At 38.1% G+C, this 17,964-nt stretch overlaps 1 protein-coding gene across 1 annotated transcript in view; it reads right to left on the bottom strand.

Annotated features, from left to right (window-relative positions):
• Window positions 1-17,964, bottom strand: part of ANKS1B (ankyrin repeat and sterile alpha motif domain containing 1B) — a 367,766-nt gene that overhangs the window by 50,211 nt on the left and 299,591 nt on the right. The window contains exon 6 of the mRNA XM_053718773.1: window positions 16,541-16,678. Coding sequence (XP_053574748.1) covers window positions 16,541-16,678 — 138 coding nt within the window. The remainder of the gene's footprint in view (window positions 1-16,540; window positions 16,679-17,964) is intronic.

The following is a 17,964-nucleotide window of genomic DNA, read 5'->3' as shown; positions in this document are numbered from 1 at the left end:
ACTCCACGTGAGCTGAAAGATGGCCGCTCTTCGGAAGCTCCGGCACATAGCACCACAGAGAATATGGGTTTTCTTTACTTGCAAATGTCTCTTAATCTCTAGGCTTCATAATCAGGTGCTATGGGCCATTAGCCACAATAATTCAACAAATTGAGCTGAGTTGAATGGTCAAATATATGGTTGTAATATATAGCCAGAGCTATGGTAGCATGCGACCATTCAGTTTCTGAGCTTGCTCCGCCCCCCCAGTTAGTTCTCATATTTAATACAAACCACCACAGCTTCTTAATTGAGCACTGCCGTGTTTGTATGAGGCAGGTGGTATAGAATCTAATTTGCCACGCTGTCCGTATGCCAAACTGGTACACAGGGGTTTACAAAAATACTTTACAATGGTGTTTTTAACAAGGTACTACACCTATAATGACTATGAACTACAATATATGCAATACATTTTAGAAAAAAATATAGCATTTATTGTCTTTTTAAAGAAAATTTACCACAAAAAAAATTTTTATTATTATTTTTTTTTTGAGAACCCCCCTAATTGTACACCAGATATTGAAATTTAATTAAAATGATTGAATTTATAGTAAATATTTTAATACTGCAACAAGAATTTCTGTGGGCAGTTGACAAGGAAGGGTTACCACCTCGGCCATGTTTTCCTGTACACTAAGATATCAGGTACATTTTACAAACAATTAAATTCATTTGACTTTTCAAAAGAAAAATGTATGCTGATTTAGTAAAATCATAAAAACTCAGTATCATTAAAGGGACAGTCTACACCAGATTTGTTATTGTTTTAAAAGATAAATAACTTTATTCCCCATTCCCCAGCTTTGCACAACCAACATTGTTATATTAATATACTTTACAACATTTAAGCCTCTAAATTTCTGCCTGTTTCTAAGCCACTACAGGCAGCCTCTTATAACATGCTTTTTAATTAGCTTTTCACAGCAGGAGACTGCTAGTGCATCTGAGCCATATAGATAACATTGTGCTCACGTCCGTGGAGTTGTGCAGCACTAACTGGATAAAATGCAAGTCAATAGATTATAAAAAAAAAAAAAACATGTTATAAGGGGGCAGTTTGCAAAGGCTTATATACAAGCTTATCACAGAGGTAAAAAGTATATTAATATAACCATGTTGGTTCTGCAAAACTGGGGAATGGGTAATAAAGGGATTATCTATCTTTTTAAACAATAACATGTTTGTAGTAGACACAAAATATTTCTTTCATGATTTAGATAGAAAATAAATGTTTTCACTTTCACATTTACTTCTATTATCTAATTTGCTGTTAACTTATTAAGCATCAGCACTCACTTAAAAGGACGAAGGTTTAAAGAGATATAAAACCTAAAAACTTTCTTTTGTGATTCAGACAGAGAATACAATTTTTAAAAAGTTTCCAATTTATTTTTATTATCAAATATGGTGTTCTTTGTTCAAGACATACCTAGGTATGTGTCTGTAGCAGGACACAGCAGGAAATGAGCATACCTAGGTATGATTTTTAGAAAAAAAGAGACCAAGCGAACAAACAAATTATTTAACAGAAGTAAATTAGAAAGTTGTTTAAAATTACATGCTCTATCAGAATCATAAACGTTTAATTTTGACCCTTTAAGTGATACAGACTGCAAAAAATAGACATTACGTAAAGTAACTACTCTGTATATATATATATATATATTATCTATACAGTCCAGGTGTGTGCACTCTTACCATCCGTCCACAACTGCCAGGGTGCTATAGAACTCAATGATACTATTTCAAAATAAGCACTCACTGGACTTCAGCCAACTGTGACAACAAGTGTATTCTTTAATGTGACGTTTCGGGACACAAACAGTCCCTTCCTCTGACAAACAACACGTGAACAAACCAAGCCTTTTATAAATCTTTGTGACCCTCCCACTACTTTACAGCCAATCTGAGCTGTCCCAATGCATAGTCAATTAGTGACATCATCTGTTTGAGTTATACACCTCGTTAAAGGGACATAATACTCATATGCTAAGTCACTTGAAACTGATGCAGTATAACTGTAAAAAGCTGACAGGAAAATATCACCTGAGCATCTCTATGTAAGAAAGAAAGATATTTTACCACTCAATTTCCTCAGCTCAGCAGAGTAAGTTATGTGTAAAAAGTTATACTCAGCTGCAGCCCAGCTGCAGGTAAAAAAATAAATAAATGAAGAAATGAACAGCAGCCAATAAGCATCAACAGTGCTGAGGTCATGAACTCTTTTACTGTGATCTCATGAGATTTCACTTAACTCTCATGAGGATTCATTGTAAACTTCCTTAAACTGAATAGGGAAATAAAATGAATGTGCACGAAAGCTCGTGCCTTCCGCTGTCCCGGGACAGACATACTGATTTGCTGCTTAGAAGTCATTTACAATGGGATGTGGCTACTGAGAAACTTTTGAGGTAAAATATCTTTCTTTTTTACATAGAGATGTTCAGGTGATATTTTCTAGTCGGCTCTTTGCAGCTATACTGCATCACTTTCAAGTGTTTAAACATTTGGGTATTATGGCCCTTTAAGTATAAAAACATCAAATACTGTGACATTCATTATGTGAATGAATGTGTAGTGAACAAAACAATATAAATCTAGACAGCCATTAGGGTTGATCAGCTCTGATCCCTTCTCTGCAGTTCATTTGAGAGGGTTTGTTAGAATGTAAACAAACAGAGTGGGCAACCAATAGGGAGCAGACAACCTTGTCACACCTCTCTATGCTTAGATGTGAAACCACAAAGAAATATCCATCTACAATCTACGCGGATTTAAATCATATTACTTATATAGATATATGTACTCACTATTATATCATTTAACAGCCATATTAACTGCTTGCAGAACCCACAGAGCATTATATTACAATCGTTCAGCTGGGGGGGTGTCGCTCATGTCTTCCCCCACACCTCATCTGACATTCCATAACCCCGCCTATAATGGACGTGTACAGTATACTACCGCAAACCATGCCTACACAAACCTATCATCCTGCATAAAAGCACTAGCCCATCAGTTAACATTACTAGGAAATAAACATCCTCATTATCATTAATCAGCCATATTAACTACTTACAGAGCCCAGAGCTCACTCACATCATCCCCATAGCTCGTCCGACTTCCCATAGCTCAGCATCTAATGGGTGTGTATAGTATATATATATATATATATATATATATATATATATATATATATATATATATATTTATATATTTATTTATTTTTTAACACATATTTATGTTTATATTTGTTTCATTTTTTATTTGGTTTATTTAATTAAAATAATTTTTTTTTTTTTTTTTATATCATAGCCACTTAGTGGTATACTATTTCCAGATATCACATATTTGTACATGTCACTTTTGTTGACTTACTGTTCACTGCTAACACTGTCTATTATCAATATAAGCTTTATTTGCATTACCTAACAGTAATGCCATTTTTTACACTTTAATTCACTGACAGCTGTTGTTAGTATTAATTGCCTGTTCATATTAGGTAGTTTCCTCCACATAGCCATTATCACAGTTATAGCTATTAGTCACTATATATATTATTTGTCACTTACATCACTCCATTAGGGTTGTTTTACCCACTTGAAGGTGCTGTTTATAGTGACCTTTAAATTCTCTTCTAATATATCCTATATTGTTATCACACATTGTTATTATTATTATGTGTTTTTAGATTATGTCAAATTAATTTATTACTACATTTATTCACACGTTTATTTACCCACACTAAGGAGTTGTTTATAGTGACTCCTTGTATCTCCTTTTAACATATCCTTTATTTTATTAGGATTCACTACACAATTTCTTTATTTTGTTCCTCTAGATTAAGTTACGTTATTTTAACACTATATATATATTCAGCGCTACGGAATTTGGCGGCGCTATACAAATAAATGATAATAATATATATATATATTTACATCTCATATTTGTATTACATATCGTTACGGGCGCCTTACCTTTTTAGATTTGGATTAATTCTCGTTTTGTACATTATCACACCATTCCACTGTATGTACCTTTTGGTTATGTCTAGTCACCAGCAATAATATCGTCTTAACGATTTAGGTTTGATTCAACCTTATTATAGAGGTAGCGGTGAGATTAATTATCATATTCATAAATTTATTATATATTTTGTCGGTCTTAGCAAATTTAACATTGTTGAACTTCCATCATATGGCCCTTTTTCTGTTTTGCTATATCCTTCATATGTAATTTAATAATATAGTTTGATTTCACTGGGTTCCTGTGCACGGAAACATCATATCTATGTGTTTTTTGGGTGTGTTCTATTGATGTCAGCCAGGGTTGGCTGAGCGATCATTTTGGCTTCATAGTTGTATTTATAATGTTAGTGTATGTCTTCAGGCATCGCAAGGGTTTGTGGTAGAATCAGGAATCTGATTGGCTTCTGCGCTTAAGCGTCAGAGGCCTTGCCAAGTGCCTTCGGTCTATTAGCAGTTTTTGCTGTCCACAACTCCCAGACAAATAGGTGACGTAGGATGGGAGTGTCCCAAACACCTCCTGTCTAACAGCAATACTTGCTTTTCGTAACACGAATAGGTGACGTAAGAGGGGAGTGTTTCAAACTCCCAGGGGGATTGGCAGTAGTCCTTTTACTACTGCTCCAATCACTACATCCCTTTTTCCAAACATCCGTGAAATAGTGATGTTTGGAAAAGGCTTAAGTACTCATACTACGCCCAGCTCTAAGATTTTTAGTCAGACCGAAAAATGTCCAACAAATTACCATATAAGACCTAGGAAAAAACAAGGAACCAATTACTAGTATACAGCAACTATTAGCATATAGCGATCTTAAATAAATAGAAGGAAACATCATAATATTTGGCTGGCATATTTGCCATTGTTAATATAGGAAAACAGTCCAATAATTAGTATATAGCAATGATTGGTATATAGCGATTTTAAATAAATAATCATTATAATATTTGGCTGGCGTGTTCATATTGTAAATATAAGATAAACGGTTCAGCTATATTATGTTTACAGCAGAACCAGTTTATATGCTAACATGACGTTGTTGCTAGTATTAAGTATTTCTAAAAATACACAGGTTTGATAAGTGCTTACCAATGAAACAAAGGCCGATCTGATTGGTGTTTACACTAATTGTAGGGGGAGGGGTTTGGTCATTTTTTTGGAGGTAGCATAGCCCTTTATAAGGGTCAAACTTATACTATGTACTTATGCATGATGAAAGGGTCACAACCGTGAAACGCGTTTCTGTATCACTATTGTATGTACAACTTGAGCATGAGCTGTTTTTAATTTGCTTTTATTTTATTAAACTTGAGAAGTTTTTTAAATAGCTCTTAGTGCTTTGTACATATATTCATGTGCGCTACCTTGGGAGGTGTGGTATAGCCTCCCCTTCACCTCTCTAATTGCTGTCCTGGGATCCAAGCTGCACTTGTATCCATCCTTCTATCAAGGGCTGATCAATCCTATGATTGCTGTCCTGGGATCTAAGCTGTACCTGTATCCAGCCTTCCATCAAGAACTGATCAATCCTGTGATTCCATCATATCACTCGGTTCCAGCTAGCTGGTCTGCTGCTGAAAACCAGTCTGTCTCTATTGGCACAAGTGGGTGCCTTTTCACATTGTGAGTACCCTGTGTTTGTCACATTATTTTATCCAGTTGGTTATTGATTCACACATGTGGCGCCTCTTTCCTTGTCTTTGTTACAACCCATGCTTACACAAACCTGTCATCCTGCACGTAAACGTTAACCCATTTGTTTAATGTTAACATTACCGGAAAATAAACATTCTCATTATCTTTAAGCATGAACATCAACTCAAGCTATGTTTGCTATAAAGTATACCCGTAGCGTTATAGTCCCGCCTGACAATGGTTACTCTGGTCTCCCGAAATTACAATACTCATGAAAGGTACATAGTGTAATTGTCCTGAATTCAGCTTTAACAGCTATACTGGGTTTGCCCCAGATCTTTGATCAAAGTATTAGCTGTAACGTTATAGTAACGCCTATCACTGGTTACTATGGCAACCCGAAATTCCAATACTCCTAAAAAGGTTCCTCCTGTGGTTAACCTAGCCTGTTGGCATTACGTTGGTTTTAGTGACTATGACACTTCCTAAGAGAAATTATCAAAGTTGGTAACATAGTGGTCTCCAAGTACCGCCCCTCATATGCATGTTCACTCTGCCAATACACCACTCACATATAACCTATCATACTATGCTCTGTCCGAAGTGCCCTTACGTATCATCTATCTGTGAATCACCACACAACGAATAAACTAATAGACCAGGTACTGATAGTCCCCCTACATCCAAAGGCCCAACACAGGACCTCCTACCATAATTAATAGGCCCCAAACTAGGGCATTTCTCCAAAAGTGAACATTAATTTAAAGGTGTACACCTTATACAAAATTAAACTATGTTATCTACACCTAATGGTGTGTATTCAAAACAACCATATTATAGTGTCATCTAATCCTTAATCAAAATAATAAAAAATAGAATGAAAATAAAAACATACTAATTATTGTGCTGTTCTATGAGCATGATAAGGCAGCCATCCAGGGGCCAGACAATGGCAACTATAATATCTCTTTCCTGGGCTATACTGTCGCTTCGAAACAAAATACAAAACCTTTATTACTGCAATTTGTGTTCAAATGGGACTAAAGGTGATCAACCCTGCTAAAGGCAACTAAATGTGTATACAAAGTGTAAAATTCTTTGAAACTAAAAAACATATATACCTGTTCAATATAAGTCAATATTCTATTCCTACAGTGGAATAGATCCCATAGAGCCCCATTCATATGAATGGGACCCCAATTATAGGAGACTCCCCCTATAGAACAACCTTACTCGTATATATAGATCGTGGACTCTCTTGTCACCATACATGATATAGCCACCCATATCAAAAAACCTTCATGGTCGCAAACTCTCATATCAGTTCACCCACTTTCATTATAGCCATTTGCCAATCCTTTATAAGTAGCACTGCCATCCGGAATGCACATTTAGTCCCCTCGGGCTGGGGGTGCCCAGTTCATAGATCCATCTTGCCTCCTTCTGCAAAAGGATCCTGGCTCTGTCTCCCCCTCTTCTCAGTTTGGGGACATGGTCTATCAGACAAAATCTCAGGTCCTTCACTGTGTAACCTGCCTCCATGAAGTGTCGAGCCACTGGTAAATCGGACTTCCCCTTCTGTATGGTAGTACGGATACTTGACCGATGATTCACCATTCTGGTCCTAGCATAGTCCACCGTCTTCCCTGTATAGAACATCCCACAGGGGCAATTAAGAAGATAGACCACAAATTTTGTGGTACATGTTAGAAAGTGTTTAATCTTCTCTTTCTGTCTGGGTGCTGGAAAAGTGTGCCAGTGATCATGCCACTACATTTGACACAACTGATACATCTATGGCAGCCTTTCTTTTTGCTGAGCCATGGCCTCTGTGATGTAATAGAATCAATATCTGTTTTCATTAGTGTGTCTCTTAGGCTCTGGCCCCGCCTGTAGCCAATTCTAGGGGCTTGCCACTTCATGGAAGGTAATGATTGATCAGCCTCGAGCAATTTCCACTCCTCTTTCACTGCTTTGGTGATAATATAGCTGTCAGATGAGTATGTGGTCACAAACATCATTTGTTGAAGAGTGGTATTGTCTCTTTGTGCCGGTATTGGAGATGTAAGAGCTAGATCACGCATCTCGGATAAACTCCTTTTCTTATAACTTCTCTCAATGAATCTCTGGGTCATCTCTTCCAGTTGAATTATACATTTAGTTTCATTTGTATTATTGCGGAAGACTCTCTGAAATTGTGCCTTCAGGATCTTCTTTATTAATGTTGGTTGATGGCAACTTTTAGCATGTAAAATAGAGTTGTGGTCTGTGGCTTTGCGAAACAGGGTAGTCCCCAGTCTATCCTCATCCTTGAAGATCCTGACATCCAGATAATATACTCCTTCAATGCTCTCTGTGTGACTGAATCTGATAGTACTCTGCATCTCATTAAGGTTTTTAATCCAGATGTTCAGTTCCTCCTCACCTCCACTACAAATTAAAAACAGATCGTCGATGTATTGACAGTAGTATTTAATGTAGTCCATCTCGAAGACCTTCATTCTTTCAGTTTCATATTCAGCCATATATAGATTGGCCAAGGATGTGCCACATTGGACCCCATCGATGTGCCAGATATTTGTAAAAAAAATAATTCTCTGTTAGACATAACCTTAATATTGTAATGAGGACTTCTTCAGACGGGCCGATATATGGTACTCTCCTCAGCATTTTAGCCACAGCTGCTATACCGGAATTGTGTGGTATCACAGTATATAGGATTGCCACGTCTAGCGTGACAAGTATATCTGTTGGGCTGATGTCTGTGAGTTGAATGATCTGTGTAATAAAGTCTGTGGAGTCCCGAATGTAAGACTTCTGTTGTTTTACCCATGGTTGTAAGTAAACATTTACATATTGGGCCAGGGGCTGTAACAGCAAACCCCTGGCTGAGACTATGGGTCTCCCTGGTTGATTCACTGCATCTTTATGGATCTTCGGTAGGGTATACATAATTGGAGTGACTGGGAACTCTTGTTGTAGAAACTTAAAGTCCTGCTCAGAGATCAATCCCACCATTTTCCACTCAGTCAGTATGTTGTCGATCTTCCGTTTTAGTTGATGGGTTGGGTCAGCTTGTAAGGGTAGGTATGTGTTATTGTCCACAAGTTGTCTCAATATCTCTGCCTTATAGTCAAGGGTATCCAATATCACTACCACTCCCCCCCTTATCTGCGGGGCGTATCATGATGATCATGGCCAACTACACTGAATACTCAAATTGAGGACAAGCATGAAGATATATTCACCTTCACAGATGAAGATGTTGATAACATTTGCTTTGGCTCAGTGGAGGAGCAACAGGTGGAAGAGTCGCACCAATCATTGTACAACACACTCTTAAAATTAAAACAACGTGAGTTTGACCTGAATTTACACGGAACATACATGTCAGAATATCACAAAAAGGGTATGATCCCCAGAGGATTTTGTGTGAAGAATGTGCCCACGATAGGTCTCTCAAACTCTGAATTTTGTATAAATTGGTGCAAAATATTAAACAAATGCTCCTTTGACCTTATATTGCTGGTTACTAGAGAAGTAGGACGACTGCTAAAGGAAATTAGAGTTGAGATTTCAGTCTTTGAACAAGAGAAAGCTGAAGCATTGGGATCAGATACCAATACTGATTGAATTAACAAGCTGTCATTACAGATAAAAGCCTACAAGCAGGAACTTATTGCATTCAAAAACGGCAAACTACAGGATTATACATATAAAAGTATATATAAATGGACAATGACACCTGACAAAAGAAGAACTTTTCGCCCAAGAAGAGAAAGAAGATTTACCAAAAAAGCAATCAACATGGTAGACACTAGCTCAGGTGATAGCTCTGACCCCGAGGTTCTGACTGGAGGAGTAGAAACAAATTCTAAAGGGGTCATGACACGATCTAGAGGAGGGGGGAGAGTACAACCCCATTCAGGAGCATTCAGGTGGAAATATGGCAGCCTTACCACCATTGGCAGCACACACAGGGTCACATCCTTTTTTAGGTTGAGGTCGAGTTCCAGGCCACACACGTGGAGGGCGGGCACTGCCCGCTGCCCCCTGTATCAACGGAGACGATAAGTACGGTATTTAACATCAGCTCTCGCCAACTCAACGCTGCTGAAGAAAATTTACTTAATAAAGGCCTACCAAGAGCCTTTTTGCACCAGGGGACAGTTTGACCCCAATTCCAATAACTCGACTATCAATACAGTCACCAACTATCTAACATGACATATACAGCAGAAACCAGCTACAAGATTTAATGACAACATTACCAAGGAAGAAAGGAAGGAACTAAAAGCCCTACAAGATGATAATTCCATCATAATACGCCCCGCAGATAAGGGAGGAGCGGAAGTGATATTGGAAACCCTTGACTATAAGGCAGAGATATTGAGACAACTTGGGGACAATAACACATACCTACCCTTACAAGCTGACCCAACCCATCAACTAAAATGGAAGATCGACAACATACGGACTGAGTGGAAAATGGTGGGATTGATCTCTGAGCAGGACTTTAAGTTTCTACAACAAGAGTTCCCAGTCACTCCAATTATGTATACCCTACTGAAGATCCATAAAGATGCGGTGCATCCACCAGGGAGACCCATAGTCTCAGCCAGGGGTCCATTGTTACAGCCCCTGGCCCAATATGTAGACGTTTACTTAAACCATGGGTAAAACAACAGAAGTCTTACATTTGGGACTCCACTGACTTTATTACACAGATCATTCAACTCACAGACATCAGCCCAACAGATATACTTGTCACGCTAGACGTGGCAAGCCTATATACCGTGATACCACACAATTCCGGTATAGCAGCTGTGGCTAAAATGCTGAGGAGAGTACCATATATCGGCCCGTCTGAAGAAGTCCTCATTACATTATTAGGGTTATGCCTCATGGAGAATTATTTCCATTTCGATATCACATTCTATTTACAAATATCTGGCACATCGATGGGGTCCAACGTGGCCCCATCCTTGGCCAATCTATATATGGCTGTATATGAAACTCAAAGAATGAGGGTCTTCAAGATGGACTACATTAAATACTACTGTAGATACATCGACAATCTGTTTTTAATTTGGAGTGGAGGCTAGGAGGAACTGAACATCTGGATTAAAAACCTTAATGAGATGCAGAGTACTATCAGATTCAGTCACACAACCAGTATTGAAGTAGATTATCTGGATGTCAGGATCTTTAAGGATGAGGATAGACTGGGGACTACCCTGTTTCGCAAAACCACAGACCGCAACTCTATTTTATATGCCCAACATTAATAAAGAACATCCCGAAGGCACAATTTCAAAGAGTTATCCGCAATAATACAGATGAAACGAAATGTATAATTCAACTGGAAGAGATGACCCAGAGATTCATCAAGAGAGGTTATAAGAAAAGGAGGTTATCCGAGATGCGTGATCTAGCTCTTACATCTCCAATACCAGCACAAAGAGACAATACCACTTTTCAACAAATAACGTTTGTGACCACATACTCACCTGACAGCTAAATTATCACCAAAGCAGTGAAAGAGGAGTGGAAGTTGCTCGAGGCTGATCAATCATTATCTTTCATGAAGTGACAAGTCCCTAGAATTGGCTACAGGCATGGCCGGAGCCTAAGAGACACACTAATGAAAACAGATATTGATTCTATTACATCACAGAGGCCATGGCTCAGCAAAAAGAAAGGCTGCCATAGATGTATCAGTTGTGTCAGATGTAGTGGCATGATCACTGGCACACATTTCCAGCACCCAGAAAGAAAGAGAAGATACAAGATTAAATACTTTCTAACATGTACCACAAAATTTGTGGTCTATCTTCTTAATTGCCTCTGTGGGATGTTCTATACAGGGAAGATGGTGGATGATGCTAGGACCAGAATGGTGAATCATCGGTCAAGTTTCTTTCTTGCCATACAGAAGGGGAAGTCCAATTTACCAGTGGCTCGACATGGAGGCAGGTCACATAGTGAAGGACCTGATATTTCGTCTGATAGACCAGGTCCCCAAACCGAGAAGAGGGGGAGACAGAGCCAGGATCCTTTTGCAGAAGAGGCAAGATGGATCTATGAACTGGGCACCCTCAGCCTGAGGGGACTAAATGTGCATTCCGGATGGCAGTGCTACTTATAAAGAATTGGCAAATGGCTATAATGAGAGTGGGCGATCTGATATGAGAGTTTGCGACCATGAAGGTCTGTTGATATGGGCGGCTATATTATGTATAATCACAAGAGGGTCCACAATCTATATATATGAGTGAGGTTGTTCTATAGGGAGCTTCTCCTATAATTGGGGTCCCATTCATATGCATGGGGCTCTATGGAATCTATTCCACTGTAGCAATATAATACTGACTTATATTGAACAGGTATATACAGGGAGTGCAGAATTATTAGGCAAATTAGTATTTTGACAACATCATCCTCTTTATGCATGTTGTCTTACTCCAAGCTGTATAGGCTCGAAAGCCTACTACCAATTAAGCATATTAGGTGATGTGCATCTCTGTAATGAGAAGGGGTGTGGTCTAATGACATCAACACCCTATATCAGGTGTGCATAATTATTAGGCAACTTCCTTTCCTTTGGCAAAATGGGTCAAAAGAAGGACTTGACAGGCTCAGAAAAGTCAAAAATAGTGAGATATCTTGCAGAGGGATGCAGCACTCTTAAAATTGCAAAGCTTCTGAAGCGTGATCATCGAACAATCAAGCGTTTCATTCAAAATAGTCAACAGGGTCACAAGAAGCGTGTGGAAAAACAAAGGCGCAAAATAACTGCCCATGAACTGAAAAAAGTCAAGCGTGCAGCTGCCAAGATGCCACTTGCCACAAGTTTGGCCATATTTCAGAGCTGCAACATCACTGGAGTGCCCAAAAGCACAAGGTGTGCAATACTCAGAGACATGGCCAAGGTAAGAAAGGCTGAAAGACGACCACCACTGAAGACACACAAGCTGAAACGTCAAGACTGGGCCAAGAAATATCTCAAGACTGATTTTTCTAAGGTTTTATGGACTGATGAAATGAGAGTGAGTCTTGATGGGCCAGATGGATGGGCCCATGGCTGGAATGGTAAAGGGCAGAGAGCTCCAGTCCGACTCAGACGCCAGCAAGGTGGAGGTGGAGTACTGGTTTGGGCTGGTATCATCAAAGATGAGCTTGTGGGGACTTTTCGGGTTGAGGATGGAGTCAAGCTCAACTCCCAGTCCTACTGCCAGTTTCTGGAAGACACCTTCTTCAAGCAGTGGTACAGGAAGAAGTCTGCATCCTTCAAGAAAAACATGATTTTCATGCAGGACAATGCTCCATCACACGCGTCCAAGTACTCCACAGCGTGGCTGGCAAGAAAGGGTATAAAAGAAGAAAATCTAATGACATGGCCTCCTTGTTCACCTGATCTGAACCCCATTGAGAACCTGTGGTCCATCATCAAATGTGAGATTTACAAGGAGGGAAAACAGTACACCTCTCTGAACAGTGTCTGGGAGGCTGTGGTTGCTGCTGCACGCAATGTTGATGGTGAACAGATCAAAACACTGACAGAATACATGGATGGCAGGCTTTTGAGTGTCCTTGCAAAGAAAGGTGGCTATATTGGTCACTGAATTGTTTTTGTTTTGTTTTTGAATGTCAGAAATGTTAATTTGTGAATGTTGAGATGTTATATTGGTTTCACTGGTAAAAATAAATAATTGAAATGGGTATATATTTGTTTTTTGTTAAGTTGCCTAATAATTATGCACAGTAATAGTCACCTGCACACACAGATATCCCCCTAAAATAGCTATAACTAAAAACAAACTAAAAACTACTTCCAAAACTATTCAGCTTTGATATTAATGAGTTTTTTGGGTTCATTGAGAACATGGTTGTTGTTCAATAATAAAATTAATCCTCAAAAATACAACTTGCCTAATAATTCTGCACTCCCTGTATGTTTTTTAGTTTCAAAGAATTTTACACTTTGTATACACATTTAGTTGCCTTTAACAGGGTTGATCACCTTTGGTCCCATTTGAACACACATTGCAGTAAAAAAGGTTTTGTATTTAGTTTCGAAGCAACAGTATAGCCCGGAAAGAGATATTGCCATAGTCTGGACCCTGGATGGCTGCCTTATAATGCTCATTAAACAGCACAATAATTAGTTTTTATTTTAATTCTATTTTTTATTATTTTGATTAGGGTTAGATAACACTATAATATGGTTGTTTTGAATACACACCATTAGGTGTAGATCACAGTTTAATTTTGTATAAGGTGTACACCTTTAAATTAATGTTCACTGGTGGAGATTAATTACCCAGTATAGCTGTTAAAGCTGAAGTCAGGACAATTACACTATGTACCTTTCATGAGTATTGCAATTTTGGGAGGCCATAGTAACCAGAGTAAACATTGTCAGGGGGAACTATACCGCTACGGGTTTACTTTATAGCAAACATGGCTTGAGTTGATGTTCACGCTTAACCCCTTGAGTGCTAATGACGGCTCTGAGCCGTCACAAATTGTCTCAGTCAGGTGCTAGCACTTTCCCACTTTAAGAGAGATCTGGGGGTTCCCACCAGCTCCTACCCTGTTGATCGGGCCTGCATAGTGACAGGCATCGCCGGGGCTTCACGTTATGTGCAGTGACGTCATGCGCAATGACGTGATGACATCACCGCGCAACTTTATATAACATTAGCAATGTTAAATATAGGAGCAGGGGGCATGCTGCTTAGAAGCCTGTATCTCAGTCATCTAAGCAGCTAAAGACCCCCAAGACCCACCGTTGGAAATCGCCTAACCTTTCCAACAGTGTAAGTCTTGGGGATCTGAAATAAATAAAAATAAAAAAGTTAAAAAAAAATATTTTTAAAAATATAAAATAAAAAAACCCTTTTAAAAAACTTAGCACCCAGGTGGGAAAGTGCTTAGCACTCTTAAGGATAATGAGAATGTTTATTTTCCGGTAATGTTAACATTGAACAAATGGGTTAACGTTTATGTGCAGGATGACAGGTTTGTGTAAGCATGGGTTGTTGTGATATACTATACACGCCCATTAGAGGCTGAGCTATGGGAAGTCGGACGAACTATGGGGGATGATGTGAGTGACACCCCCCCCCCCCAGCTGAATGATTGTAACATAATGCGCTCTGGGCTCTGTAAGTAGTTAATATGGCTGATTAATGATAATAAGGATGTTTATTTCCCAGTAATGTTAACTGATGGGCTAGTGCTTTTATGCAGGATGATAGGTTTGTGTAGGCATGGTTTGTGGTGGTATACTGTACACGCCCATTATAGGCGGGGTTATGGAATGTCAGATGAGGTGTCCGGGAAGACAGGAGCGACACTCCCCAGCTGAACAATTGTAATATAATGCTCTCTGGGTTCTGCAAGCAGTTAATATGGCTGTTAAATAATGTAAGAGTGCGTACATAAATCTATATAAGTAATAGGATTTAAATCTGAGTAGATTGTAGATGGATGATTCTTTGTGGTTTCACGTCTAAGCATAGAGAGGTGTGACAAGGTTGTCTGCTCCCTATTGGTTGCCCACTCTGTTTGTTTACATTCTAACAAACCCTCTCAAATGAACTGCAGAGAAGGGATCAGAGCTGATCAACCCTAATGGCTATCTAGATTATATTGTTTTGTTCACTACACATTCATTCACATAATGAATTTCACAGTATTTGATGTTTTTATACTTAACGAGGTGTATAACTCAAACAGATGATGTCACTAATTGACTATGCATTGGGACAGCTCAGATTGGCTGTAAAGTAGTGGGAGGGTCACAAAGATTTATAAAAGGCTTGGTTTGTTCACGTGTTGTTTGTCAGAGGAAGGGACTGTTTGTGTCCCGAAACGTCACATTAAAGAATACACTGGTTGTCACAGTTGGCTGAAGTCCAGTGAGTGCTAATTTTGAAATAGTTTATATATATATATAATTTCTTTTTTCCCTGCACACATTATTTTAGTCTTTGCCTTATTTAACAAAAATAAAAAATAAATAGAATTTACGCAGCAACATCACAAAAGAATACGGTGGATCAGCTAATTATCAACTGCAGAGGGAACCCTGCAGCTAATAATTGGCTGAATCGACTATATCATTTTGCGGGGGCAGCACAAGCTGCAGTAATGGTGGGTATATTCTTTTTATGTTTTTAACTAATGTGATACCTTAAAGATTGAAGCAGAGCCATTTAAAAATGATGCTCTATATCAATACATGCTATTTTACTTTACTTTCCCTCCTGCAAACCCCCCAAATAACAGAGCACCCTTAAGGCACTTTAAAGAGATAGTCAAGTCAAAATTAAAAATTCATGATTCAGATAGGGCATGCAAATTTAAACAACTTTCCAATTTACTTTTATAATCAAATCTGCTTTGTTCTTTTGGTATCCTTTTTTGAAAGCTAAACCTAGGTAGGTTCATAATCTAATTTCTAAGCCCTTGTAGGCTGCTTCTTATCCCGGTGGATTTTGACAGTTTTTTACAGTTAGACACTGCTAGTTTGCGTATATATATATATATATCACATTGTGCTCACTCCCATGGAGTTATTTATGAGTCAGCACTAATTGGCTAAAATACATGTCTGTCAAAAGAACTGAAATAAGGGGGCAGTCTGCAGAGGCTTAGATACAAGGTTATCATAGAGGTAAAAAGTGTTAATATGCAAAACTGGGGCATGGGTAATAAAGGGATTGTCTATAATTTTAAACAATAAAAATGTTGGTATAGACTGTCCCTTTAAGCTCTATTGTTATTTGCCCATTTCTTAATTCTAACATAAAAAATATAATAAACTGACCACATCAAATGCTGTGAAAACATGGCAATAATGGAGGTTAGATTTCAAGTCTTTTGTGATATATGCAAATGTCGAGAGATCTTCTGGATCCTGCGCAGCACAGGAGATATTGCGTATTTCATGTTCAGCAATAATACCCTGGAAACAAAATAAGAAAAAGAGGGACATTGTATAATGATGACAAAGTAAGGTTACACATGTTACAAAAAGTTAAAACATAAAATAAATAAGAATCATCAACGGAGATATACGGTATATTTATATTTTTTTTACTTTGTGATAAATATTTTCTTCACAGTAGTCACAACTGATCAGGCCTAGTTTCCATTGAGGTGGTAAATTGTGGAAACTGGTAATAAAAACTTCTATCTTCTTTAAAGTCTATGGAGATTTTTTTATGTTTCCACCAGTTTCCAAACTTTACTGCCTCAATGCAAACTTGGCCTAAATTATTGAACTTCACTTCCTTTAGATTGTTTGGCTAGGTGGACAAAAAACAAATGAGAGACAGAAAAAATTCCTCATACACTTAAATGAATAGTAAGCACCTTGACATGTTTATATGAAATGCCTATTTATGTTTAATGAAACAACTTTGCAATATACTTGAATTTATTTTGTGCCGTTTTCATGTAATTTAGCTCTAAAAGTCCTGTTTTTTTCATTCTCAGAACTAGAAATGTGACCTGCTGACTTATCAAGACTAACCCTGCTACACATATTTCAATTATTGGCTTTAACTGATAACATCTGCAAAAAAAATGCACTTACACTAACATTATGACCATGGCTAGCTTTGCTTAAGCCAGGACTGGCTACTACAATAATGAGAAATTGAGGGTGGAGTTTAGCTATTGCAGAACAATTGAACTAAACAAGATGTTAAATTATTGTAAGATGTTTAAACTTGGCTGATATAGCAACACATAAGAAATGTACAGTAATTACAGTCCCTTTAAAACACCACTGCAGGGTTCAGACGTACCTGTAAGGACAAATAACATTTTCTCTCAAAATATTTGTAACAGCAATTGGCAATAAGGAATAAGTAGCTTATGAACAATTTAGTAAGGTATGTCTGTGATAAACCCTTTCCTGCCACAAAGTACAGAAATACATTTGCTTACAATGGATAACTATTTTGCTGCAGCATTTGAGAAACAAACCCTTAATGCTGTTTTAAATTTACTCTGACATGACTTAAATTCCCACAAAGTAGCCCCTAAGCTACTGGAATGAGAATTAAAGGGGCATATTAGTAATTTTTTTCTGTCATGTACAGGAAAGAGAAACAGTTAAAGGGCCATAATAGTAAAACAAATTAAATTCTCTAATTTTACAACTGTCGACCCCGCTCTTATGTGTTTACTATGCAAAGGGATTAAACACACAGTAGAAGTAAAGCTTGGAACCCAAGCGGAACC

This window comes from Bombina bombina, chromosome 6, assembly GCF_027579735.1.
Source record: "Bombina bombina isolate aBomBom1 chromosome 6, aBomBom1.pri, whole genome shotgun sequence".
NCBI classification, from domain to species: domain Eukaryota; kingdom Metazoa; phylum Chordata; class Amphibia; order Anura; family Bombinatoridae; genus Bombina; species Bombina bombina.
This window is presented reverse-complemented; position numbering and strand designations above follow the sequence as displayed.